The 26,029-nt window shown below is 54.5% G+C and overlaps 1 protein-coding gene across 3 annotated transcripts; it reads right to left on the bottom strand.

The window, feature by feature from the left end:
- Nucleotides 1–2,983: 2,983 nt before the first annotated feature.
- Nucleotides 2,984–25,550, bottom strand: TLR5 (toll like receptor 5). 3 transcript variants are annotated; one of them, XM_084868868.1, is made up of 5 exons: nt 25,462–25,550; nt 13,714–13,865; nt 8,990–10,591; nt 6,643–8,270; nt 2,984–6,025 (listed from the first exon to the last, which is right to left on the bottom strand). In XM_084868868.1, exons 3-4 carry the CDS (start codon nt 10,585–10,587, stop codon nt 7,256–7,258), a joined length of 2,613 nt encoding a protein of 870 aa, XP_084724994.1. In that variant the 5' UTR covers nt 10,588–10,591; nt 13,714–13,865; nt 25,462–25,550; the 3' UTR covers nt 2,984–6,025; nt 6,643–7,255. The 3 variants fall into 3 exon arrangements, with proteins under 3 accessions (XP_084724994.1, XP_084724995.1, XP_084724993.1); XM_084868869.1 differs by lacking the exon at nt 25,462–25,550 and adding an exon at nt 25,266–25,315; XM_084868867.1 differs by lacking the exons at nt 2,984–6,025; nt 25,462–25,550 and having other exon boundaries at nt 6,511–8,270; nt 13,714–13,822.
- Between the last annotated feature and the right edge of the window lie 479 nt (nt 25,551–26,029).

The raw sequence follows: 26,029 nt of genomic DNA, 5'->3' as shown, positions 1-26,029 counted from the left end.
GTATGCTGGGTGTGTGCTGTGTGTGTGCTGTGTGCTGTGTGTGTGCCGGGTGCTGGGTGTGTGCTGTGTGCTGTGTATGTGCTGGGTGCTGTGTGTGTGCTGTGTGCTGTGTATGTGCTGGGTGTGTGCTGGGTGCTGTGTGCTGTGTGTGTGGTGTATGCTGGGTGTGTGCTGTGTGTGTGCTGTGTGCTGTGTGCTGTGTGTGTGCCGTGTGCTGGGTGTGTGCTGTGTGCTGTCAGTCTGCTGGGTCTGGGGGTTGGGGGGGGGCGGGGCTGGTGGAGAGGAGCCCCCGGAGCGGAGGGGACCAGGAGCCTGGGGCCGGGCGACCTCAGCCACGGAGCGGCTCCCACCGCCACGGTCACTGCCCTCTTTACAAAGAGGCCGTTTGCTGTGCTCTGGGCCGGACGGCAGTGACGGAGCGCGGCCCCGGGCGGGGAGGCCCAGTGGCTGGCCAGGGCCCGCAGTTGGCCCGAGCTGGGGTGGGACTGGAACCCGGGCAGACGGCAAAGCCCTCCAGTCTCCCCACTCCTGGAGTGTCCCTTGGGCACCCAGGGGCACCCCTAAGGGACCCCAACCACACCCCCTCCACAGCAGCCCCAGCCACACCAGGCCCCTCGCCATCTTTTAAAAAAAATATATTTATTGATTTTTTTACAGAGAGGAAGGGAGAGGGATAGAGAGCTAGAAACATCCATGAAAGACAATCATCCATCAGCTGCCTCCTGCACACCCCCTACTGGGGATGTGCCTGCAACCAAGGTCCATGCCCTTGACCGGAATCGAACCTGGGACCCTTCAGTCCGCAGACCGACGCTCTATCCACTGAGCCACACCGCTTTAGGCCAAAGCCACCTTCGATACGAGCGACGCTCGCTGCCACGGGTTCTGTCCTTATTCTTGTTGCTCTGCTCTTGACTTCCTCTCGCCAGACACGATGTCCAAACAGCAAAGAGCAGCCTTCCTGCCTGGAGACCGGCTTCTGAAGGCTCCGGGCCCCCCTCTCCCCCGCCCCCCCTTTTCCAAAGGTCCCCTTCGGTCCGAGGGGGACTGGGAAGGACGGTAACAGCCCCGGGGGAGGAAGGAAGCCGCCAAAGGCCAAGGCCAAGGCCACAGACGCCACTGCAGCCCCGGAGGTGGGTGCCGTCCGGGGTCCGCTCCTCCCACCCGCCCGCCCGCAGGCAGCCACCCTGGGCTCCGCAGGCGGCACGGGGGGCAGGGGCCCCCCAGGGCGGCTGGAGACGGGCGTCCCAGGGCTCTGCAGGCACCTGTGCCCGGGCAGCAGCCGCTGGGCACAGGGTGGGCACAGGGACCCTGTGTGGGTGAGGCCTCGGGCCTGGAGCCTGCGTCCCGGCTCTCAGGGGAGGCCACGGTCCCTCCCCGTCACCCCCACACCCCGCAGCTCTGGTTCATCTCATGTCCCTGCTCCCTCAGCCAGCCACCGCCCCAGGAGCGTGCCCCGGGAGGTCCAGAGAGCAGAATGGACGGGTCCTTGTCCCAAGAGGGCTGCAGCGTGGGGTCCAGGGTCACAGGGACACACCGTTAAGCGACACGCAGGCCAGCACACGGGGGTGGGGGGATGAGGGAGGCAGGAGAGCGGGACCAACAGGTCCTGGGGCCTGAGGTGCCACTGGCCGGCAAATCCAGCCCCACGTGGCCACCTGGTACCCCCAAAAGGCAGGGTCTGGCTCTGGTTCAAGGGCCCCTGGTTCTCGGGCTCTGGGGAAGGGGGTTCCCATGAGCACCCCTGGGCCACTCACTGCACGTCCAGGTGCCTCCTGTCTCCCTGTGGGGGGAGGGGGGAGTGAGGGAGGAGGGATGGAGGAGCTGGGCCGCCTGGGAGAGGCGAGGCCATGGCTGTGGCTGCTCCGAGGTGGCACACACACAGCCCCGGATGCCCCCTCCCGCTCTTGAGCGGGGTCCCTCCCGGGAGGCCCCCAGGATGCGAATATTGGGGTAAAGCGGTGAGGCAGGAGGGAAGAGGGGCAGTGTTTGTGAGGCCTGCGGGAGGCCTGGGGCTCCATCCATCCAGCCAGTCCCTGGCCTTACCCCGACTCCTGCCCGCACGGACCCCCCTCCGGTGGTTTGGGTGATTCTACTTCATTGCGATGGGGTGACAGCTGCGATGGAGGGGTCCCTCCCCGAGGCCCTGTCTGCATGGGCTGGGGTGCTGGTGGGGCTCCTGGGGCAGGAGCAGCGGGGAGGGCGGTCCCCCGGGCCCCGGGGCAGCAGGAGGGCAGGCTGATGGGGGGGCAGGGGGTACCAGGGTACATCCCACGGCCCAGCTCTCAGCCCCCTGCTGCGTCCCAGGTCCGGGGGAGGGACACCGGGACGCCTGCTGGGGACTGGAAGCTCAGAAGGTAGGGGAGCCTCAGGCTGAGGACGGCCCGGGGCTGTGGTCCTGCAGCGCCACCTGGGGGCGACCTGGAGGACGGCCACAGGAGGGTGAGCCAGAGGACTGGCCAGCTCCCCTCATGGGGGGGGGGCCCTCTGGGGAGGGGGAGGGGTCCTCAGGAGAGGGATGGGGGTCGGGGTCCTCTAGGGTACGAGCCCCAGAGGAAATGCCCCAGTTCCTCAGGGGACGCTGGGCATCTGCTTTCTGTTCCCATCAGTAGATGGGGGGGGGGGGGGGGGGGGCGGCAGAGAAACTCCCCCGAAAGCCTGGGCTCCCCTGGGGGTCGCCTTGCTGGGGAACCCCATGACCAGAGATAATCACCCCCATCCTCACCACCCCACTTGTCAGAACATTGTTCTTTTTTAATTTAATTTATTGATTTTTTTTTTTTTTTTAACAGAGAGGAAGGGAGAGAGATAGAGAGCTAGAAACAGAGAGCTAGAGAGAGAGAGAGACATCGATCAGCTGCCTCCTGCATGCCCCCCACTGGGGATGTGCCCCCAACCAAGGCACATGCCCTTGACTGGAATCGAACCCGGGACCCTTCAGTCCGCAGGCAGATGTTCTATCCACTGAGCCAAACCGGTTAGGGCCAAATGCTATTTTTTAATAGGCCTGATCTAAACATAGGCAAAACATATATATATATATAATATATTTTATTGACTTTTTACAGAGAGGGAGAGGGATAGAGTTAGAAACATCGATGAGAAATATCCATCAGCTGCCTCCTGCACACCCCCTACTGGGGATGTGCCCGCAACCAAGGTACATGCCCTTGGCTGGAATCGAACCTGGGACCCTTCAGTCTGCAGGCCCATGATGCTCTATCCACTGAGCCACACCGGTCAGGGCAGAACACTTGTTCTCTTAGGAGGCTACACTTATACTCCAAGACCCTTCGAATGTTCAAATCGGGGAGGCTGTGGAGTCCACAATGTATGGGTGAGGGAGGAATGAGCTCAGAGATAAGCGCAGAGCTCCCGAGGGGAGCTGGGGGCGTGGGGCAAGGAGGGCGCCCCGGGTACCACTGAGGCAGCACCGGGCCGGAGGGACACGGACCTGGACGCTCTGCCTGAAGTGCTGGATCGGAGGTGGGCATTGCAGTTCGTTTCCGTCTGAACCCTGCCGGCTGCGCCCTGGCACCGGTGCTCCTTACCAGCAGTCCTCCCGAGAGCCTTCGCTTCCGCTGCATTTCCAGCTGGGACCCGGCCAGGCCCCTCCAGGGAGCAGGTGAGCCAACAGGAACATGACGTCTCACAGTCCGGAGGCTGGTGGTGGCAGGGCACATGCCCCCACAGCAGGCTCGATCCCCAGGTGGGGATGTGCAGGAGGCAGCTGATGGGTGTTTCTCTCCCTCTAAAAAATAAAAACATATTTTAAAAAATATATCAGGAAGAGGCAAGCTAGAGGCTGTGAGACAATATGAGTACTGCATGTGTCTGATAAAGACTTCTCCCTAGAGCAGAGGTTGGCAAACCATGGCTCATGAGCCACATGCGGCTCTTTGGCCCCATTTAAAAAAAATATATACGTATTTTATTGTTTTTTGCTTGTTTGTTTGTTTTTTTGTGTGTTTTTTACAGAGAGGAAGGGAGAGGGATAGAGAGTTAGAAACATCAATGAGAGAGAATCATCGATCAGCTGCCTCCTGCACACCCCCCCACTGGGGATGTGCCCACAACCAAGGTACATGCCCCTGACGGGAATCGAACCTGGGACCTTTCAGTCTGCAGGCCGGTGCTCTATCCACTGAGCCGAACCGGTTCCGGCCATCTTTGGCCCCTTGAGTGTGGCTCTTCCACAAAATACCACGGCCTGGGAGAGTCTATGTTGAAGAAGTGGCGTTAGAAGTTTAAGTTTAAAAAATGTGGCTCTCCGAAGAAATTTCAGTCGTCGTACTGTTGATATTTGGCTCTGTGGACTCATGAGTTTGCCGACCACTGCTCTAGACTACATAAAACATGCCTACCCGTTACTGATAAAAAGATAACCCACTTAACACATTGCGGGCGGATCGCAAGCGTTCTCGTGTTTTCATATCACACAGTGTTTTGCGTACATGTTACAGGCACGCTGGGACCGGTTTGGCTCAGTCATTTCATAAAATTTCAAACCACTTTTACTTTACATTCTATCTGGACCATCTGGAATACTATAGGTCCCTGCAGGTTCAAATGGTTGATAAGAAATGGTCAAAGTGAGTTGTATTTTTGGGGTGATGAGTGGGATTCTCTCTGAAGTTTATAGCAGCCCCAAACAATAGTCCAGATCAGTGGTTGGCAAACTCACTAGTCCAGAGAGCCAAATATCAACAGTACGACGACTGAAATTTCTTTCGAGAGCCACATTTTTTTAACTTAAACTCTATAGATAGGTACATTATGATTAACTTAATTAGGATCCTCCCAAGCTGGCCTTTGCTAAACACCCAAGGGGCCAAAGAGCCGCAGGTGGCTCTCGAGCCGCGGTTTGCCGACCGCTGGTCTAGATTTTCCAGAATCGTCTCCGTTTCAAACACAGCCAGCGATGGCCACTCGTGGGCCGGACTGCGGTGGTCCCTCCTATTTAGGGGTGACACCAAAGGACCCGCTCTGGGGGGTTTATCCACTCACCGACGTGGAACTGTTGTCACGTGGAGTTCGGGAGCCGTTGCTTAGCAACGAGCATCTTTGCTGGCCAGCGGGTACCCGCGTCTCTGCGAACCTTCGCTGCTGCCCTGTGTGCAGCGACTCCGGTGAAGGGGGACTTGGAAAGCGGCCTCAGAAAGCATCACAACTGCTGGGGAGGGGACCTGGAAGGGAGGGTCTTTCCTGGGGGTGGGGGAGGGGTCTTCTGGGGGGCCAGACAGACCCCCGCTCTGCAAGGAGGCGGGAAGGGGTGCTGGTTCCAAAAGGACAGCTGGGCCGGGACCAGTTTGGCTCAGTGGATAGAGCGTCGGCCTGCGGACTGAAAGGTCCCAGGTTCGATTCAGGGCAAGGGCATGTACCTTGGTTGCGGGCACATCCCCAGTAGGGTGTGTGCAGGAGGCAGCTGATCGATGATTCTCTCTCATCGATGTTTCTAACTCTCTATCCCTCTCTCTGAAAAATCAATAAAATATATTTTTTTAAAATATATTAAAAAAAAAAAAAAAAGAGGACAGCTGGTGTGCTAAGAGTTTGCCCAGAAGGAAGAAAGAGGCCTTTGGGTTGGAGACACTCCATGAGACACCCCAGGAGGGCTGGGTTTGGAATAACAGGTAGGATGGATGTGCAGAAATGGGAGAACATTCCAGAAGGAAGGGCAGAGTCGTAGGATGGGGGGTGTGTGTGCTGCCGTGATGAGCAGTGCTAATGGGCAGAGTCATTGTTCAAATGTGAGAACAGTCAGCACAGGGCAAGCTCAGCTTCCTGGATCAGAGAGACCGAGAACAGCTAGTCCGTGTGTGTGTGTGTGTGTGTGTGTGTGTGTGTGTGGAGGGGTTAGGATTCGGGGCACACAATGAGGACGGGGAGCGACGTTCTGGATGCTGAGTCCCAGGCCTCTGTGTGCAGCAGCTGACCTGGGGCCCCGCTGGACCAGGAAGCCACGGGTAATGTTGGCGAACCTTCTTTGCTTTCGGTTTTTCTGAATACTTCCAGAAAAACATTCCTATATTGAAACAAACATGAAAAGTTAAACTTGTATGATAAAAACAAAAAACAACGTCAAAGACATTCTGATCCCATCTAAGAGGCCCTCCGTGTTTGCACCCCCTTGTTTTGGCCCCGGGGGCAACTAAGATCAAGATCTAAGAAGCCCGGTCCTCCTGAATGTCCTGGCGACTCTAGGAGGTAGGCACGATCATGTGACAGGTGAGAAACTGAGGCCCATCAAGGACATGTCACATGCTCAAGGTCCCAGAGCTCATGTGCAGCAGCACCAGAACTCAAGCCAGCCGAAACCAGTGTGGCTCAGTGGATAGAGCGTCGGCCTTCGGACTGAAAGGTCCCGGGTTTGATGCCGGTCAAGGGCATGTACCTTGGTTGCGGGCACATCCCCAGTAGGAGGTGTGCAGGAGGCAGCTGATCGATGATTCTCTCTCATCAATGTTTCTAACTCTCTATCCCTCTCTCTTCCTCTCTGTAAAAAAAAACAAAAAACAAAACTCAAGCCAGCATCTGTGACCACCAAGGCCAAGTTCCTTCTGCCAGAGCCTGATTGGTCGGTACATTCCATGGCACCCCGAGCTCAGATGGGCCGGCGCTAAATCCCGGAATAACGGTTACCTGCCGACAGGACGTTCCTGGGGGGCCCGCGTCCTGCCCGGAGGAGCGGAAGGTAAGAAGATCAGGAAGAGCGCTGTGGCCACAAGATGGCTGGTTCTTCTCATCCCGGCCCTTCTCCTCCCAGAGACCGAGCGAGCGTGACCGTGACCCAGCGAGGGCCCGGCTCCCAGGGTGCGGGCGGGAAGCGGCCTGTCTCTGTGTCTCTTCTGCTGGCGCTGTCCCCGCAGAGCACAGAGGGCTCCGAACGCGGGGCTGGTGCCTCCTGGGACGGGACGCTGCTGGAGGAGGGGTGTCCGTCCGCTGTAACTTCCCAAGGCGGCCTCCCACCACCGGGAACACCTTGTGGTTGACGCCAGAGAAGGGCATTATTGAGTCCGACAGAAAATGGGTGGAGAGTGGGGGCCTTAGGGGGCAGCTGCCATCTCTTAGATTTCTTCCTTCCCATGTGCAGGTCGTGTTGCTATGACAATCGAGAGCTTTGTGTGTGTGTGTGTGTGTGTGTGTTTCAGAGTTGTGGGAAAAGGAACCTCAAGAAGGACCCCCCCAAGGAGACTCAGCACAAGTACAAGGTGAAGTGCTATCAGAGAGGCCCATGGACGGCCAGCTCCTCGGACTAGGAGACGGTGGTGATCGTCTGCAGTGGGATGTCCCCGTTGTCGTTGTTGTTCTTCTTCTTCTTCTCATCCTCCCTCTTCAGGATGAGCCGAGAGAGCTTGTGAAGGAACCAGCCGACGTCCTGCGGGTCCTCGGGCCACCGCAGGTAGGGCTGCCTCTGCAGGAACTCGCGGACGGCCCGGTGCCTCCGGAGCTGGAACTGGGACAGGGCGCCCACCACCACCACGATGAGGGCGCTGGCGCCGCCCCGGAGGTCAGCCAGGCTGCGGCTCCGGGCGCAGCCGAAGGCCTCCAGGCACCAGCCGTCCCGCAGGAAGTGCCGGCTCACCACGCACACCACCCTCCTGCTGCCCCACACGGCCGCCTGGATGTTGGCCAGGACGGTCTCGCCCGGCGCGAAGTCCCTCTCCTCGAAGCACAGGCGCAGCGGGTTGCGGGCGCTGTACTGGGCGTCCAGGCGGGCCAGCAGGGCGCCCTGCACCCACTCGAAGTCCTTGCCGCTGAAGCACAGGTAGGCATCGTACTTGTAATCGTCGGGCTCCCCGGCCCCGGCTCGGTCCCCCAGCAGACGGCTCCGGACCGTCTGGTAGCAGAGGAAGCAGGACCCCCGGAGCTTGGCCAGTGCCAGGATGGCCGCGAGGAACAGGGCCACGGCGACGGCGGACAGGACGAAGAGGGAGAAGCGGAGGGCGGCCAGCCTCGCCTCCTCGTCGCAGCCCTCCGTGGACAGCGAGGACAGGGGCGCCCCCGCCAGGGGGCCCGGGTACGAGCAGGACACGTCTTCGGGCGCCCCGAGGAGGGTGACGTTGGTCCGGTTGAGCCAGGCGATGAAGGGGCCGAGGTCGCACTCGCAGATGAACTTGTTGTGGGTGACGTCCAGGAAGCGCAGGGACGCGAAGGCCGCGGGGTCCGGGGAGAGGAGCTGGTTCCGGGACACGTCCAGCACCTCCAGGCCGGGCGGGAAGTCGCTGGGGGCGAGGGCGGCCAGCCGGTTGCCGTTGAGGCTGAGCAACCTTAAGGGAAGGCGACCGGATGTTAACATCGGTAAAGCGGGACACCAGTGATTAAAAATTTGGTCTATATGGAGCAACAAAAATGTTCATAGAACGCAAAAGTAGTATTGTAATATATTTTTAAAAATCTCAACCTAAGTACAATTTATAGATAAATAATTATGTATAGTATTATTTTATTCTTTGGCATATTTCTCATTTGAGTGAATTCTAACAACTGATCAACAATGCAAACTTTGATAAGCAGTTCTTGATAATCAGTTCTCAACAATTATCTGTTATTAAAGTTTTATATTATTTTTGTTAATTTTATAATGTTAAACTCATATCCTGGCTAAATAGCCACATGGTCTCTGAAAACTACATATTCCCTTCCCGTTCTCCTGCTGTTCCCTAGCTTGTTGTTCATTCTTTCCAAAAATCGGGACTTTTTTGTTATTATTGATTTTTTTTACAAAGAGGAAGAGAGGGGGATAGTTAGAAATTTCTTTCGATAAGAAAGAATCATCCATCAGCTGCCTCTTGCACACCCCCTACTGGGGATGTGCCCGCAACCACGGTACATGCCCTTGACCGGGATCGAACCCGGGACCTTTCAGTCCGCAGGCTGACGCTCTTGTCCACTGAGCCAAACCGGTTTCGGCAAATCAGGACGTGGGACAAACTGTTAGAAATCGGGAACTGTCCCGACAAAAGAAGGACATCTGGAGTCACCTTACCTTAGGGCGACCAGATGGCCGAACACGCCCGGCGGGAGGAAGGCCAGGTAGTTGTTGTTCAGGTAGAGGCGCTGCAGGTGGGCCAGCCCCTGGAAGACATCCCAGCAGGACCCCGTCTCCCAGGCCAGCTGCAGCATGTTCTCCCCGAGGAAGAGCTGCTCCAGGCTGGGGCTCCCCACAGGCCTGGGGGCGGCGGCGGCGGTGGCACACAGGGACAGACGGTTCTGGTTGAGGATGAGAACCTGAAGCTGGGGGATCTGGAACAGGGCATAGAGCTCGTCCACCCGCTCCAGCCGGTTCTCCGACAGCTGCACGAAGCTGGCCTCGAACCGGGCGCTGGGCAGCGTCACCAGCTTGTTGCCCCCCAGGTAGAGGGTGGGGATGCTCGGGACGAAGCCGACGGTCTTCAGGGCGTTGTCCCGGAGGTCCAGGGTCTGCAGGCTCCGCAGGGACCGGAACGTCCCGTCCTGGACCGCCCCGAGGTGGTTCCTCTGCAGGTCGATGTAGGCCACGCTGGGCAAGCCGTCGAAGCTGGGGTTATACAGCTCCCCCAGGAGGTTGAAGGACAGGTTGAGGACCTGAAGGCTGTCCAGCCCGTAGAAGGCCTGGCGGGCGATCGTGTTGACCTTGTTGTGGGCCAGGTTCAGGAGCCTGAGCTCCCCGAGGCTCTCGAAGAGCCGGGAGCCCAGGGCGAAGATGGAGCCGTGCGCGAGGTCCAGGCGTCGCAGCGAGCTGCGGGCCAGGCCGGCGAAGGTGCGCCGGTCGGGGTCCTTGATGTTCTGGAAGCCGAACCCGGGACCCATGACGTGCCGGCCGAGGAGCAGAGAGGCGATCGGGGTGCCGTTGACGGCGCCGGTGAAGTTCCGTACGAGGTCGACGCCCCAGCCGTTCTTGGACACGTCCAGGGTGCCCAGGACCATGTCCCTGAGCGGGTTGCTGCACGCGGCCCAGTCCACGGAGACCCGGTAGTACAGGTTGGTGGCAGCGAGGCCCAGAAAGGACAGCTCCTTCCCTCGGAGGGGCCGGAGGTCCCGCTCGCACACGACGGGGACGTCGTTGAGGGAGAAGTCGATGGACGTCAGGGCGTTCAGCTCCCGGAAGGAAGCGGGGAGGGAGAGGCTGTGGATCTGGTTCTTGGACAGGTCCAGGCGGCTCAGCGACGGCAGGTTTCTGAAGTGACCGTCCCTGAGCACGGCCTCGGAGAGCCCGCAGTAGAAGAGCCGGAGCTCGGACAGACGGGGCAGCCCCTGGAAGGCGTCCGGGTGCAGCGAGTCCAGCCTGCTGTGGCCCAAGTCCAAGACCCGGAGGTTGGGCAGGTTCCGGAAGGCCTCCCGGCCCACGGTGAAGGCGGTGAGCTGCGTCCCCAGCTCCAGCAGCTCCAGCCGCTCCAGGACGACAGGGAAGGATGCGGCCGTGAAGGCCTGGATGTAGTTGAAGCTTAGCAGGAGGCGCTCCGTGGAGTCGGGGACCGGGGGCACCTGGGTGAGGTTGCAGGAACGGTACAGGGCGATGCGGCCGTCCGAGGAGCAGGGAGAGATGCCGAGCGTGGGGCTGGCCAGCAGCACAGCTCCCAAGAGAAGGTCAAGGTGATTTCCCATGATCCTAGAGAGAAGAAGGGAGGGTAGTGAGAACATGGCTCTCTAAGCTCCAGGCATGGCACATGGGTCTTTATTTTTTTAAATATATATTTTATTGATTTTTAAAAAAATATATTTTATTGACTTTTTTACGGAGGGGAAGAGAGAGGGAGAGTTAGAAACATCGATGTGAGAGAATCATCGATCAGTTGCCTCTTGCATGCCCCCCACCTGGGATGTGCCCGCAACCAAGGTACATGCCCTTGACGGGAATCGAACCTGGGACCCTTCAGTCTGCAGGCCGACGCTCTATCCACTGAGCCAAACCGGTTTCGGCTATTTTATTGATTTTTTACAGAGAGGAAGGGAGAGGGATAGAGCATTAGGAACATCGATGAGAGAGAATCATCCATCAGCTGCCTCCTGCACACCCCCTACTGAGGATGTGCCCGCAACCAAGGTACATGCCCTTGACCAGAATCGAACCTGGGACCTGTCAGTCCGCAGGCTGACGCCCTATCCACTGAGCCACACCGGTTTCGGCGGCACATGGGTCTTTAGAATTTGTGCTCCTAATACCATATGCCTGTTGCTCTCTTAGCCCAGCGGTCAGCACTCATTAGCAGAGCCAAACATCAACAGCACAACGATTGAAATTTCTTTGGAGAGCCACATTTTTTGAACTTACATTTAAAAATGATGAACTTAATTAGGGTCCCCCTAAGCTGGCCTTTTGCTAAACACTCAAGGGGCCAAAGAGCCGTTTGCTGGCCGCTTTGACCCTCTGGCCGCTGGCTCCCTGCGGTGGACGGTATGTTCTGGTGCAGAGAGCGCTGTTCCCGCCGGCTTCCTATCACTTGTTTTCCGTTTCCCACACCCCGAGGCGGGCTCCCTGCTTTGAGGTCACGGACCCCCGAGAGGGGCCGATGATAGCTCTGACCCCTCGCCTCCCAAACAGGCACTTTTGCACCAGCAACCAAGTTTTGTACCCAATGTCAGAGGGTTCACTGACCTCCTGGAGCCCGCCCCTTCCACCCTCAGTGGTCGGCAAACCACGGCTCGAGAGCCACATGCGGCTCTTTGGCCCCTTGAGTGTTTAGCAAAGGCCAGCTCAGGAGTCCCCGAATTCAGTTAATCACAATGTACCTACCTAGATAGTTTAAGAAATTTGGCACCTTGTCGAGACCGGTGTGGCTCAGTGGATAGAGCGTCAGCCTGCGGACTGAAAGGTCCCAGGTTCGATTCTGGTCAAGGGCATGTACGTTGGTTGCGGGCACATCCCCAGTAGGGGTGGTGCAAGAGGCAGCTGGTCGATGACTCTCTCATCGATGTTTCTAACTCTCTATCCCTCTCTCTTCCTCTCTGTAAAAAGTCAATAAAATATATTTTAAAAAAAAGAAATTTGGCACCTCTGCTCTCGGGCACCATGGTGGTGAGCCTGGCCATCCCCCTGGCCAGAGCCAGGGCTGCTCCTGTGCCAACTCAACGCTTGGTCCTTAACCCCGAACGCCAGGCCTGGGCCCCTGGGAGGACCCGGCCTTGGGAGCTGTAGACGGATGACTGCCGACCCGCCTCCCTGGCTGTGCCCTCGGCCGTGCCCTGGGCACCAGGAAGAGCTTGCTTTCCCGGAACCTGGCCACCAACCATCCCATTTCTCAGCGTCGGCTGGTCCCTGGGCTCCGATGCCTCTATCTGTCTCATCTGCTCTCCGAGGCCGTCTGACCTTCCAGCGGCCAGCTCCTCCATGGAGTAGTTCTCAGGCCCGCAGGCACGCCGGGTCTCCCTCCCCCGACGTTCTGTTTACGGCCCCAGGACAGCGTTTTCACCGTATTAGGCCCCACCCCCTGCCCCCACGGCACATTTCTTGAGGACAAGGAGCCTGAAGGTCGCACAATTTAAGCACCCCACTCCTATGTTCCCCATTAGGAGTGTTTGTGATCATTTTACTTATCTTTTAAGTTGTATTGATTTCAGAGAGCGGGAGAGAGAGAGAAACATCAATGATGGCCCTAACCAGTTTGGCTAAGTGGATGGAGCGTCGGCCTACGGACTGGGGGGTCCCGGGTTCGATTTCGGTCAAGGGCATGTACCTTGGTTGTGGGCACATCCCCAGTGGGGGGCTTGCAGGAGGCAGCTGATCGATGTTTCTCTCTCATCAATGTTTCTAACTCTCTATCCCTCTCCTTCCTCTCTGTAAAAAAAAAAAAAAATCAATAAAATATATTTTTTAAAAAGGGGTGGGGGTGGGGAATTGGAATGGGGGATTGAGGACAAATAAGTGATACCTTAATCAATAAAGAAATTAATTTAAAAAAATAAAAAATAAAAAACCCAATTGTTTATTCAAAATTAAAAAAAAAAACTTGATAAAAATTATCTATGAAAATGTTAAATGCAAATGTCCTAGGATTAGCAATTCTACTTCTAGGAATTTATTGTACAGATGTCCTTACACATGTATGAAATGTTACCTATATAAAAAATTTTAAATCCTAAAAAAAAAAAAAAAAATGTCAATGATGAGAGTCATTGATTGGCTGCCTCCTGCACACCCCACAGTGGGGATTAAGCCCATAACCCAGGCCTGTGCCCTGACCGGGAATCGAACCGTGACCTCCTGGTTCACTGGTTGATGTTGAACCACGGAGCCACGCCGGCTGGGCATTTAGATTTCATTTTTTTTTTTTAAATATATTTTATTGATTTTATACAGAGAGGAATTGAGAGGGATAGAGAGTTAGAAATGTCGATGAGAGAGAAACATCGACCAGCTGCCTCCTGCACACCCCCTACCGGGGATGTGCCCGCAACCAAGGTACATGCCCTTGACCGGAATCGAACCCGGGACCTTTCAGTCCGCAGACCGACGCTCTACCACTGAGCCAAACCGGTTTCGGCTAGATTTCATTTTTAACCATAGTGGACAAATATTAGCTTCAGGTGTGCAATATGGTGACTCAGCCTTTACCTACCTGAACCCCTGGTCCCCACAATCAGCCGCGTAGCCATCTGTCACAGTGCGCGGTTATTATAATTTTATTGACTTCATTCTCTCTGCTGCACCTGACATCCCGTGACTTATTTTATGGCGGGGAGCAGAGCTGCTCTCCCCCGGACGCCGTGAAGAAGATGCATTTTCGTCCTTACCTCCCGGCGCTAGCACAAGTCACCGCGGACGGAGTCTCCCTCCCCCTCGGCCCCGGCGGCGTCAGGACTCCGGGTCCCGAGACGGCAGAGCCCCACGCAGGGACGGTGGCGGCCGGTGTTTCCCGTGAACCAGGAAACGGGCATTCAGCTGCCTAAGGAGAAACAGGAAATCCAATTAAGAGGATGAAACAGAAAAAAAAGCACGTGTTTTCCTTACCGCCCAGCAGTTCTCTCTGCAGGAGGATTTAAAAACTTAGGTGTGTCCCTTACCGAGCGGAATTAAAAAAAAAAAATACATTTCTTTATTGATGTCAGAGAGGAAGGGAGAAGGGGAGAGAGAGAGAAACAACCATGATGAGAGAGAATCATGGATCGGCTGCCTCCTGCACGCCCCACACTGGGGATCGAGCCCGCAACCCAGGCCTGTGCCCTTGACCGGAATCGAACCTGGGACTCCCCAGGCTGATGCTCTATCCACTGAGCCAAGCCGGCAAGGGCTATTGAGTGGAATTCTAATGGGCAAAGATGAAGGCCATTTTGCAAGGCAGGGCCTGTGGCACCTCTGAGCTGAGGGGGTGGCAGGCCCAGCTCTGCTTCAGAAGGTGGGCATCTACACCGGCAAATCGAAAGGGCAGCTTTCTCCCGTCACCCCAAGGTGGACAATTTGCATATTAACCTTTTATTATGTAGGATAGACACTGAATAATCGGATTATTGTGTGTTCAGAGATTATCATCATCTGGCCACTCAGTGTAAGGCTCCACTGTGTCTTGCATTGTGGACTGGTAGTTGTATTGCTAACTTTACCCAGGGGCCAGGTAAGTTTCTATTGAACGAGGACAAAAAACATTTTCCATGAATGCCAAAGGAATAGCCACTGCGTTTTGAAGTTGCGTACCACATGTTCTTACAAGCTAGTTATCTTATTTAAAGAATTCCCATGATGGGCCACAAGCTTTAGAACAGGAAACACTAGAATTCTCGAGATCCATCCATGTGTTCAGTACACAGACACCATCTAGGGCCTAAGGATTCTAGGCCGGTGGCTCTCAACCTTTCTAATGCTACTTCCTAACTGTAATTTTGGTCTTAGGCTCCACAGCAGTGGCTCTCAACCTGTGGGTTCAAGACAGGGTGATAACTGCTAGCAGGGTCGCCTAAGACCATCGGAAAACACAGATAATTTACATTACGATTCATTCACAGGAGCAAAATTACAGTTATGAGGTAGCCACGAAAATAAAGTTATGGCTGGGGGTCACCATGACATGAGGAGCTGTATGCAAGGGCTGCGGCGTTAGGAAGGTTGAGAACCACTGGGTTCTAGGCAATGGCACCTCAGCCGGAATGTATTCCTTCTAGAAACCACTGAAGGGGAACCAGGAAGGGGGAAGCTGGTGCTCCTCTGGCCCGCCCCCCTGGGACGTTCTGTGCAAGCAGCCCCGATGGTCCCCCAGAACCCCGAGCACCAAGCACAGCAGCCAGAGGCACTGACGGTGTCCTCGACGGGATGCTGAAAACCCAAATGCACGCTTCATACAAAACCCAAAGGCACCTGATGCAAAGGAAGAATCCCTTCCGGGCGAGGATTGAACACACACCACCAGCACACCACATTCCAAATCCTTGGGGCCCGGCTCAGGGGTTCAGCAGCGACCTAGGAACCAGGAGGTCACGGTTCGATTCCCGGTCAAGGCACAGGCCTAGGTGGCGGGCTTGATCCCCAGTGGGGAGCATGCAGGAGGCAGCCAATCGATAATTCTCATCATTGATGTTTCTCTCTCTCTCCCCATTTCTGTTCCTCTCTGGAATCAATAAAAATATATTTGGGGAAAAAAATTTTTTTTTTTAAATCTCTGGTGAGAAATAGCTCACCAAGGAATTGCACATCTAGACCGTGTTCAGGTCCAGGCACCAATGTTCACAATGAGAGGATTCATAGCAGCTCTGCTAGGCTTCCCGAATGCAACTCGGCCATCGCTGGCGGATGGACGGGCACAGCAAAGTGCCAGGAAAGATGGGCAGCTGCAAGGTCGGAGCCAGAGCAGCCGGGAGCCGGGGGTCCCAGAATACATCCCTAAAAGTGCCCCAGGGACAGGGTGCTCAGAGCAGCAGGAATCATCTGGATGGTGGTGCAAAGTGGGAGCAGGTGGGTGGGTGGAGGCAGGGGGCGGACGGGGAAAAGAAACCTTACTAAACTGTGATCTGCCAGAGAGGATGGAAATGGGAGAAGAGATTAGAAAACACTTGAGAACCTTCCTGGTAGGGATGTGAAGTCTGTGAGGCACCAAGAGGAACCTGCTTGGAGGGAGAGGGGGGAAAATGGGGATCAAATCAAGCCAGCTCTGCAGCTGTGGAGACACCCGCTGGTGGGGGTGGAGGAGGGAGGGAGGGAGGGAGGGAGAGAGGGCGGCGGGCCAGCAGGAGTGGCCCAGGTCTCGGTGCCCCGCTGGGTGCAGGGGTGGAAAGACAATTCCATGGGCTGCACCCAGGGACCAGGCGCAGGGCCAGGCCAGGCTGGGGACCACATCCCTGCTGGCAGCCCCGGTCCTGCCCCGTGCCCAGGTTCCGTGCCCGCAGGGAGGCTTACAGAGCGTGGGACCCGCCCTGGGCAGGCTGCCCGGAGGCTGAGCCCCGTGCTGAGTGGGGTGGAGCCGGCCAGAGACTTGGCTCCGACTTCCCGTGGGTGTGACTGCCTGGGATCCTGGCAGACGCATTGGGCTGGGCCCGGCCGCAGGCGTGACTCAGTGGTGGAGCATCGACCTAAGAACCAGGAGGTCAGGGTTCGATTCCCGGTCAGGGCGCATGCCTGGGTTACAGGCTCCATCCCCAGTGGGGGGTGTGCAGGAGGCAGGCGATCCATGATTCTCTCTCATCATAGATGTTTCTGTCTCCTTCTCCCTCTTCCTTCATCTCTGAGATCAATAAAAATATATGGAAGGAAAAAGGAAGGAAGGAAGGAAGGAAGGAAGGAAGGAAGGAAGGAAGGAAGGAAGGAAGGAAGGGGCCCTGGGCTGCAAGAGGGGGAATCTGGGCTCCAGCCTCCTCCACCATCTGGCACATCCCTTGTCCCGTGTCCGTGTGCGGACAGCGGCGTGTGTGAGCTGGGATGGGCCCGTGACGTCTGATGAGACGTGCCCAGCGCTGTGACGGCAGCCAGACCCGGGCACGCTCCTACGAGCACCCTCGTCACCCTCCCTCTTGGCAAGTGTGCAAGTCTGTCCGGGAACATGGTGACGATATCTAACACGATGGCGGATGTGCCAATACAATGAATCCATAAAATGTATGCCCGGGCCTTCGGTAGATGCTTTGGGGGCAGATAATATTTTGAGGGTGGGAATCCCCGCCCTTTTCCTCTAGATCAGTGTTTCCCAACCTTCTCTCATGATGAGAATCACCTGGTGGAGTTGTTAAAACACAGATTCCTGAATCCCAACTAAGAAGTGCTAAACTAGAATTTTTGAGAACATATAGGTAAAATTGCATACCTAACTTAGTGCTCTGTATATAAAATCTGTCTTAGAGCACTAGTTAAGTATACAATTTTACCTATATGTTCCCAAAAATTCTAGTTTAGCACTTCTTAGTTGGGATTCAGGAATCTGTGTTTTAACAACTCCACCAGGTGATTCTCATCATGAGAGAAGGTTGGGAAACACTGCTCTAGATCACCAACTTACACCATACACAAAAGTAAATTCAAAATGGATACAGGACTTAAACATAAGACAGGAAACCATAAAAATACGAGTGGAATCCACAGGCATCAAAATCTGAGACATACGTGGAAAGAACTTCTTCACTGCTACTGCTACTAGGGCAATGGAAGCTAAAGAGAAAATAAACAAATGGGACTACATCAAAATAAAAAGCTTTTTCACAGCAAAAGAAGCCGTCAACAAAAACAACAAGAAAGCCCACTGCATGGGAGAACATAAACACTGATAAAGGTTTAATCTCCAACATCTACAGACAGCTTATACAACTTAATAAAAGGAAGATAAATGATCCAATAAAAAAAAATAGGAAACGGACCTAAACAGAATCTTTTTGAAAGAAGACAGAAGGAAGGCCAACAGATACATTAAAACCTGCTCAAAGTCACTAATTACCCGAGAGATGCAAATCAAAACGACAATGTGGTATCATCTCAAACCTGTCAGAATGGCTATTATCAACAAATCAACAAACGACAAGTGTTGGTGAGGATGCAGAGAAAAAGGAACCCTCGTGCATTGCTGGTGGGAACGCAGACTGGTGCAGCCACTGTGGAGAACAGTATTTCCTCAAAAAACTGAAAATGGAATTCCCATTTGACCCAGTGATCCCACTCCTAGGACTATATCCCAAGAAACTAGAATCACCAATCAGAAAGGATATATGCACCCCTATGTTCATAGCTGCACAATCTACAACAGCATGGATTTGGAAACAGCTCACTTGTGGATAGTAAAGAACATTATAAATCGGTGAACAAAAAGATAGATACCGAGGCAGTAAAGCATCAAACAGACTGTCGAATTACAGCGGGAAGGTTAGGGAGAGGTGTGGGAGATAAGAGATCAACTGAAAGTCTTGTATGCATGCATAGAACCATAACCAATGGTCTCAAGACACTGGGGGGTGAGGGCATATATGGGAGTGGGGTAGGAGGGGACAATAGGAAAATATGTACCCATATAATACCTTAATTTAAAAAAATGGAAACAACAAAAAAAAGAAAACATAACACCTTTTTTTTTTCCCGGGCATAACACTTAATATATTTGCACCCAAACAGGGAGCACCGAAATATATAAAACAACTACTCACAGAACTAAAGGGAGAAAATGATCAAAACACAATCACAGTTGGAGACCTTAATACTCCATTGACAGCTCTAGGCAGATCAACCAAACAGAAAACCAATAAAGAAATATCGGCTGAAATGAAACACTAGACCAAATAGATGAAACGGACACGTACATAACCTGTCCTCCCGGAATATCAGATTCTACATTTCCCTCCAGCGCACAGGGAACATTCTGGAGGACAGATCATATGCTGGGTCACAGAACAAGAACCAAGAAATTCAAGAGGGCTGAGAGGATACCAAGCAAGTTTCCTGACCTTGAAATTAGAAAAGGAAGTAAAAAAAACCCACAAAAACAAAGAGATTAAACCACATGGCGCTCAAAAAAATGTCTGGGTCAGCCGAAACCGGTTTGGCTCAGAGGATCGAGCGTCAGTCTGCGGACTGAAAGGTCCCAGGTTCCATTCCGGTCAAGGGCATGTGCATTGGTTGCGGGCACATCCCCAGTAGGGGGTGTCCAAGAGGCAGCTGGTCAATGTTTCTCTCTGATCGATGTTTCTAGCTCTCTATCTCTCTCCCTTCCTCTCTGTAAAAAATCAATATTTTTTTTAAATGTCTGGGTCAGAGAAGAAATAAAAAAATGAGATCAAAAGCTATATGGAGCCAAGCGGGAATGGTGACACAACACAGCCAACCTCTGGGATGCAGCCGCAGCAGCAATAAGGGGAAGTTCCTGTCATTACGGGCCTGGCTCAAGAAATAAGGGAAACCGTAGTAAACGACCTGACAGCACATCGTAAAGCACTAGAAAAAGAGAAAAGGAAATAATAAACAGAGCAGAATTAAACGAGATAGAGAACAAAAAGACGACATAAAAAAAAAATCAATAAGACACAGAGCGGTTTCTTTGTGAAGATTAATAAAAAATGGCCAAACCCCTGGCTAGACTCACAAAGAGAAAAAGGGAACAGGCCCATATAAACAAAATCACAAATGAGGAAATATCACCTCAGACATCACAGATATACAAAGGATCAGACTAGCATATCGTGAAAGACTATATGCCAGCATCTTCAATAACCTAGAACCGTGGTCGGCAAACTCATTAGTCCACAGAGCCAAATATCAACAGGACAACAACTGACATTTCTTTGGAGAGCCAATTTTTTTTTAAACTTAAACTATTAATATATAAGGAGGTACATTGTTAGTAACTTAATTTGGGGACTCCTAAGCTGGCCTTAGCTAAAAACTCAAGGCACTAAAGAGCCACATGTGGCTTGCGAGATGCAGTTTGCTGACCACTGACCTAGAAGAGATGAGTTCCTAGAAATATATAACCGTCATTGACTACTAAATCATGAAGAACGGGAAAATCTAAATAGACTGATCAGCTGTGAGGAAATGGAAATAACCATAAAAAAATCTCCCCAAAATCTCCCAAAAGTTCAGAACCGAATGGCGTCACCAGCGAATGCTACCAAACATTCAAAGAAGAATTAAAACCTATCCTTTTCCAACTCTCACCCCCCCAAAAAAAATCGAAGAAGAGGCAGTACTTTCTAACCCATTCTACGAGGCCAATATCACCCTGATACCAAAACCTGGCAAAGTTCACACACACACAAAAAAAAAACTGCAGACCAGCATCCCCGATAAATACAGATGCAGAAATCCTAAACAAAACACTAGCAGATAGAGTACAACGGTCCATCCAAAAAATAATGCATCACGACCAAGTGGGATCCATTGCATGGCACACGGATGGTTCAACATTCGCAAATCAATCAACATAATACACCACATTAGCAAAAGAAAGCATAAACAAAGATGATCTTAAATACAATCATATTCATCTTCTACATAGAAAAAGCATGTGATGAGACACAACATCCGTTTATGATGAAAGCACTCAATAAAATAGGAACAGAAAAAAAGTACCTCAGGATAATAAAGGCCATCCTATATAATAAAGAGGTGATATGAAAATTGATCATCACTCCAACTCACAAGATTGCCGCCCCCATGCCTGCAGGGGAGGGCAGTTGGGGGGGACCAGGCCTGGTGGGGGGAGGCAATTAGGAGCAACCAGGTTGGCAGGGGAGGGCAGTTAAGGGCAATTGGGCTGGCAGGGGAGCAGTTAGGCATCAATCAGGCTGGCAGGGGAGTGGTTAGGGGATGATCAGGCTGAAATGGTTAGAAGCAATCAGGCAGGCAGGCAGGCATGTGGTTGGGAGTCAGCAGTCCTGGATTGTGAGAGGGATGTCCCAGATTGGAGAGGATGCAGGCTGGACTCAGGGACACACCCTTCCCCTCTCCCTCCCACACATGAATTTCATGCACCGGGCCTCTAGTATATGATAAACCCTCAGCTGATATCATACTCAATGGCGAAAAACTGAAAGCTTTTCCCCCCAAGATCAGGAACAAGACAAGAATGTCCACTCTCTCCACTCTTATTCAGCAGAGTGCTGGAAGTCCTAGCCAGAGCAATAAGGCAAGAGAAAGAAATAAAAGGCATCCAAACTGGAAAAGAAGAAATCAAACTGTCACTTTTTGTGGTCAACATGATTCTGTACTTAGAAAACCCTAAAGACTCTATAAAAAACAAACAAACAACTTATTAGAAACAGTAAACAAATACAGTCAAGTTGCAGGATACAAAATCAATGTGCAAACATCCATCACCTTCCTGTATACGAACAACAAAACTTCAGAAAAAGAAATGGAAAAAAACACACAATTCCTTTTGTAATAGCAACCAAAAGAATAAAATACCTAGGAATAAACTTTACAAAGAATACAAAAGACCTATATACTGAAAATCAAATTGCATTATTAAAAGAGATTGAAAAAGACACGACAAAATGGAAAAATATAACGTGTTCATGGATTGGAAGAATCAACCTAGTTAAAATGGCCATATTGCCCAAAGCCATGTACAGATTTAATGCAATCCCCCATGCCATTTTTTTAAAAAGAAATAGAATTCATCAGATTTGTATGGGACCACAAAAGACCCCAAATAGCCAAAGCAATTCTGAGAGAAAAGAATGAAGCTGGAGGCATCATGCTACCTGACTTCAAATTATACTACAGAGCTACGATAATCAAAACAGCTTGGTATTGGCGGAGAAACAGACACACAGGTAAATGGGACAGAACAGGTCCAGCTATAAAACCACACACGTATACGGGCAGGTAATTTTCGACAAAGGAGCCAGAAATGCACATTGGAGTCAAGACAGTCTCTTCAATAAACGGTGCTGGACACACTGAAAGCCACATGCAAAGGAATGAAGCTGGATTGCAGTTTGTCCCCATGGACAAAAATTAACTCAAAATGGGGCCAAGGCCTACACATAAGACTGGAAACAGTAAGTTACATTGAAAAAAATATAGGTGCCAAATGCATAGACCTGGGTCGTAGAGAACATTTTATGAACTTGACCCCAAAGGCAAGGGAAGTGAAGGCAAAAAATAGCCCTGGCTGGTTTGGCTCACTAGTTAGAGCCTTGGCCTGCGGACTGAAGAGTCCCAGGTTCGAATCCATCAAGGGATTGATTATTGTAACTCTGTGCAGGTTGTGGGCTCATCCCCAGTAGCGAGTGTGCAAGAGGCAGCTGATCAATGACTTTCTCTCATCATTGATGTTTCTATCTCTCTCTCCCTCTACCTTCCTCTCTGAAATCAATAAAAAAATATATATTTTTAAAAAAGGCAAAAACAAATGAATGGGACCATATCAAATTAAGAAGTTTCTGCACAGCAAAAGAAAAGGACAACAGAACAGACAGACAGCCAACCAGATGGGAGATGACATTTGCAAACAGTAGCTCCGATAAAGGTGTCGTTTCCAAAATATTTTAAAAACTAATAAAACTCAACACCAAACAAACGATCCAATCAACAAGTGGGCAGAGGACCCGAGAATACACCTCTCCCAAGAAGACAAACAGCCAATTGATGTATGGAAAGCTGTTCCACCTCACCCGCAATGAGGGAAATGCAAATCAAAACTACAACGAGCTACCACCGCACACCTGCCAGCGCGGCCATTATCAATCAGACAAGCAGCAACGAGTGCCCGAGAGGCCGTGGGAAGAGGGACCCCTCAGCCCCTGCTGGTGGGATTGCAGGCTGGTACAACCGCCACGGAAAGCAGGCTGGCCATTCCTCACAAGATTCAACACAGAGCTGCCACCCGACCCACAACCCCACTCCTGGGTATGTACCCGGAAAACTCCAAATCATTTATACGCAAAGATATGTGCCCTCCGCCCTCACCGGTGTGGCTCAGTGCATAGAGCATCGGCCTGCAGACTATAGGGTCCCGGGTTCGATTCCGGTCAAGGGCATGTACCTTGGTTGCGGGCACGTCCCCAGTGGGAGGGTGTGCAGGAGGCAGCTGATCGATGTTTCTCTCTCATCGATGTTTCTAACTCTCTATCCCTCTTTCTTCCTCTCTGTAAAAAATCAATAAAATATATATATTTTTTTAAAAAAAAAAAACAACGAAGACCTGGTCAGGGCGGCAGGGGGCATAAGAGTGACAGGAGACAGGGAAGAGAGGCAGGGAGACAGGGCTGTATGTGGAGGGTGGCGAGGCCCCAGCTTGTCCTGAGCTTCCCATGAGCCCCGGGCTTCGGACCCTGGCCCTGCCCGCGGTGCCCACCGCCTCTGAGGCTGGGAGCTCGGGGCCCTCCGCAGCCCGGCCAGCGTCTCTCCTCCAGCAGGTGATGCACAGGTTTTCCCACTTCCCGGCGCTGGGTCCTCTCACCCCCTAAACCTGAAGCTCCTGAAGGGCAGGCCCAGTGCCCCCGCCTGAGCTGGTCCCCTGCAGCTGAGCACCCCCGGCCTGCAGTGTGTGTGTGTGGGGGGGGGGGGGACCCCCAAAGCTCCAGGCCCGCCCCAAGACGTGGGTCTGCCGTCCGCGTTCTTTCCCACACAAACGAACATAAAACAGACACACCGGGACCCAGTAAACAGGCATCCCAGGGGCAGGCATACAGGCCTGTTTTGGTTTCGACACTCAGCATGGTGACCCCTGCGGGGTCAGCGGGGTCAGCCAGGCAGCTCTGGACCTGATTCCTCCGACACAACGAGGGGTCAGGCGAGGGGTGACGCCCAAGGGGTAACCCTGGGACATCATCGCTCAGGATGGGGGTGCCAGGCAGGCCCCACACCCGGGGGTGGCCACACGGATTGCCTGGTTAGGACTTCGGCCTGGGCCCTCCCCACAGCCCCGCCACCGAGGGGCTGGCTCCCTCGGACCCTGGGCAGCTGCTGGCCCCTGGGCTCGGGGCACAGGGCAAGGCGGGCTCAGCCAGGGGGTCCAGGAGGCCTTGGGCCAGCTCAGGGCTACGACTGGCTAGGGCAGTGGTCGGCAAACTGCGTCTCGCGAGAGCCACATGCGGCTCTTTGGCCCCTTGGGACTTGAGCAGAGGCCAGCTTAGGAGTATATGCGAATTAAGTTCATCACAATGAGCCTACCTATATAGTTTAAGTTTAAAAAATGTGGCTCTCCAAAGAAATGTCAATCGTTGTCCTGTTGGCAGGTGGCTCTGTGGACTGATGAGTTTGCCGACCACCGGGCTAGGGCCTGGCGGCTCCCCAGGCAGCTGACCCGTGACCCCATATCCTCTCGGGACCTCGCTCAGGTCCGGAGCCAGAGGATGGAGTCCCAGAGGCACTCAGCTCCACCAGGCACGGCCCTGGCCCGGCCATCGCTCAGCAGAGGACATGGGGCTTGGGTGCTGTGGGGGCCACGGGGCTGGCCAGGGCGTCCCAAGCTTAGGGGACTGTCCCTCCCCGCCACAGGGAGAGCCCCAAGGTCCATGCTCCCCGAGGCCTCAGCAGCCTCCTGGGCCCCGCCTCACCCCAAGACCAGCAGCCGAGCCCACCCCCCTCCCCCTAGCACAGGGGTCCTCAAACTTTTTAAAGTGGGGGCCAGATCACGGTCCCTCAGAGAGCTGGAGGGCCGGACTATATGAACTACTAATTCCTACTGTAACACCTCGGCTGCGCTCACTGCCCAAAAAACCTGGCGGGCCGGATCAGACTCCCCTGGGGGCTGCATGTGGCCCGCGGGCCGTAGTTTGAAGACCCCTGCCAAGTGTCCCCCAGCCGCGGGTCCCGGGGCCCCAGCTGTCACCTTCATCCGCTTCTTATTTTTTTAAGTACAAAGGCCAACGCTGCCTGCCTGGAGCCTCTGCCCTGCTCTCCCTGGGCCAGGGGTGGGGGTTACATACAAGCCCCGGCACTTTGGGGTCGCCCTGGCCCAGCTGGGGCGCTGGCTCCCTCTCCGGGGAAGAGAGCGGGCCCACCTGCCACCCCCGGGTGCGGAGGGGAAGGTCTGGGAGAGGGTGCCCAGGTGGGAAAGCCGGGATTCCCACAGCTGAGCTTCCCGGTCTGCCGCCCGCCCGCCGGGCAGGTCTCACATTCTCTCCTCTTCCCCCTTCCCGCCCAGGGACCCCCCCAAACTGCCAAGGGCCCCCCAAACTGCCAACGGGCCCCCCAACTCCGCCCAGGGACCCCCAACACCCCTATGGGACCCCCAACTCCGCCACGTGACCCCCGGGACGGGGCAGAGCGCGGTCAGACATGGGACGTCCCATGCGGGGGGCTGAGGGCTAGAAAGAGCCCAAATCGCCCCGAGAAGGGAAGGGACGCCCGGCCCCCGCGGCTCCAGGATCCGCTGCCCGCCCGCCCGCCCGTCCGTCCGCTCGCCCGTCCGCCCCCGCCGCGGGGCGCTCACCTCTGGGGGGGGGTCTCCCCGCCGCAGCCCGCGCCTCCGCCTCGGCTCCCGTCTCCCCGCGGCGCCCGGGGCAGTGGGTCCCGCGGGGAAATAGCCGCCGCCAGGCCCCGCCCCTCCAGGCCCCGCCCCCGGTCCGCCAGGCCCCGCCCACCGCAGGCCCCGCCCACCGCCCAGGTGGCCATCCCGCCCGGGGTACCTGGGGGGACCTCCCGCTGCAACGCGGGGCGCCTGGGACGCGGCCGGACCCCGAGTGTCCCTGTGCCAAGAGCACAGAGGCCGGGGGTTCGGCGGGCAGGCGGGGTGCAGAGCTGCAACCTCTGTAGCTGCCCAAGTGTCCACGGAGGTGTCCAGCCAGATCGCCTCCTCCTTTCCTCCTCCCCCTTCTCCCCCCCTCTTCCCCCCTTCACTCCCTTCTTCCCCCAGAGGGTGCCCGGGCCCAGCACCCGGAGCTCCAGTCCCAGGCGCAGCCCGACGCTGCAAAGGAGGGACTTGACCCGGTGTCCGGGGCGGGGCGGCTTCAGCTGCACCCAAGGAGCGGCATTTGAAGTTCCTGGTGACAGCTTCCGGCCAGCGCCCGGGATGTTTGAGAAAGAAACCCAAAGTTTGGCAAGAGAACCCAGGCGGAGATAGGCGGGTATCTTCTGCCCGCCTTCTCCCTTCTTCTCCTTTCTCCCGCATCTCCCGCCTCTGGGGTCTGCAGGGGGTTTGCAGGGGGTTGGGGTTTGCAGGGGGTTGGGGTGCAGGGGGTTTGCAGGGGGTTGGGG

The sequence above is a fragment of the Pipistrellus hanaki genome, assembly GCF_964339955.1.
Source record: "Pipistrellus hanaki genome assembly, chromosome: 20".
Taxonomy (NCBI): Eukaryota; Metazoa; Chordata; class Mammalia; order Chiroptera; family Vespertilionidae; genus Pipistrellus; species Pipistrellus hanaki.
This window is presented reverse-complemented; position numbering and strand designations above follow the sequence as displayed.

What these genes read in the sequence shown, in the direction of transcription:
- TLR5 (XM_084868868.1), bottom strand. Translation starts at nt 10,587, where the DNA reads ATGGGAAATCACCTTGACCTTCTCTTGGGAGCTGTGCTGCTGGCCAGC. An exon ending in GGCCATCTGGTCGCCCTAAG is followed by an intron (nt 8,271 to 8,989) that starts GTAAGGTGACTC and finishes CCTTCCCTTAAG; the next exon opens with GTTGCTCAGCCTCAACGGCA.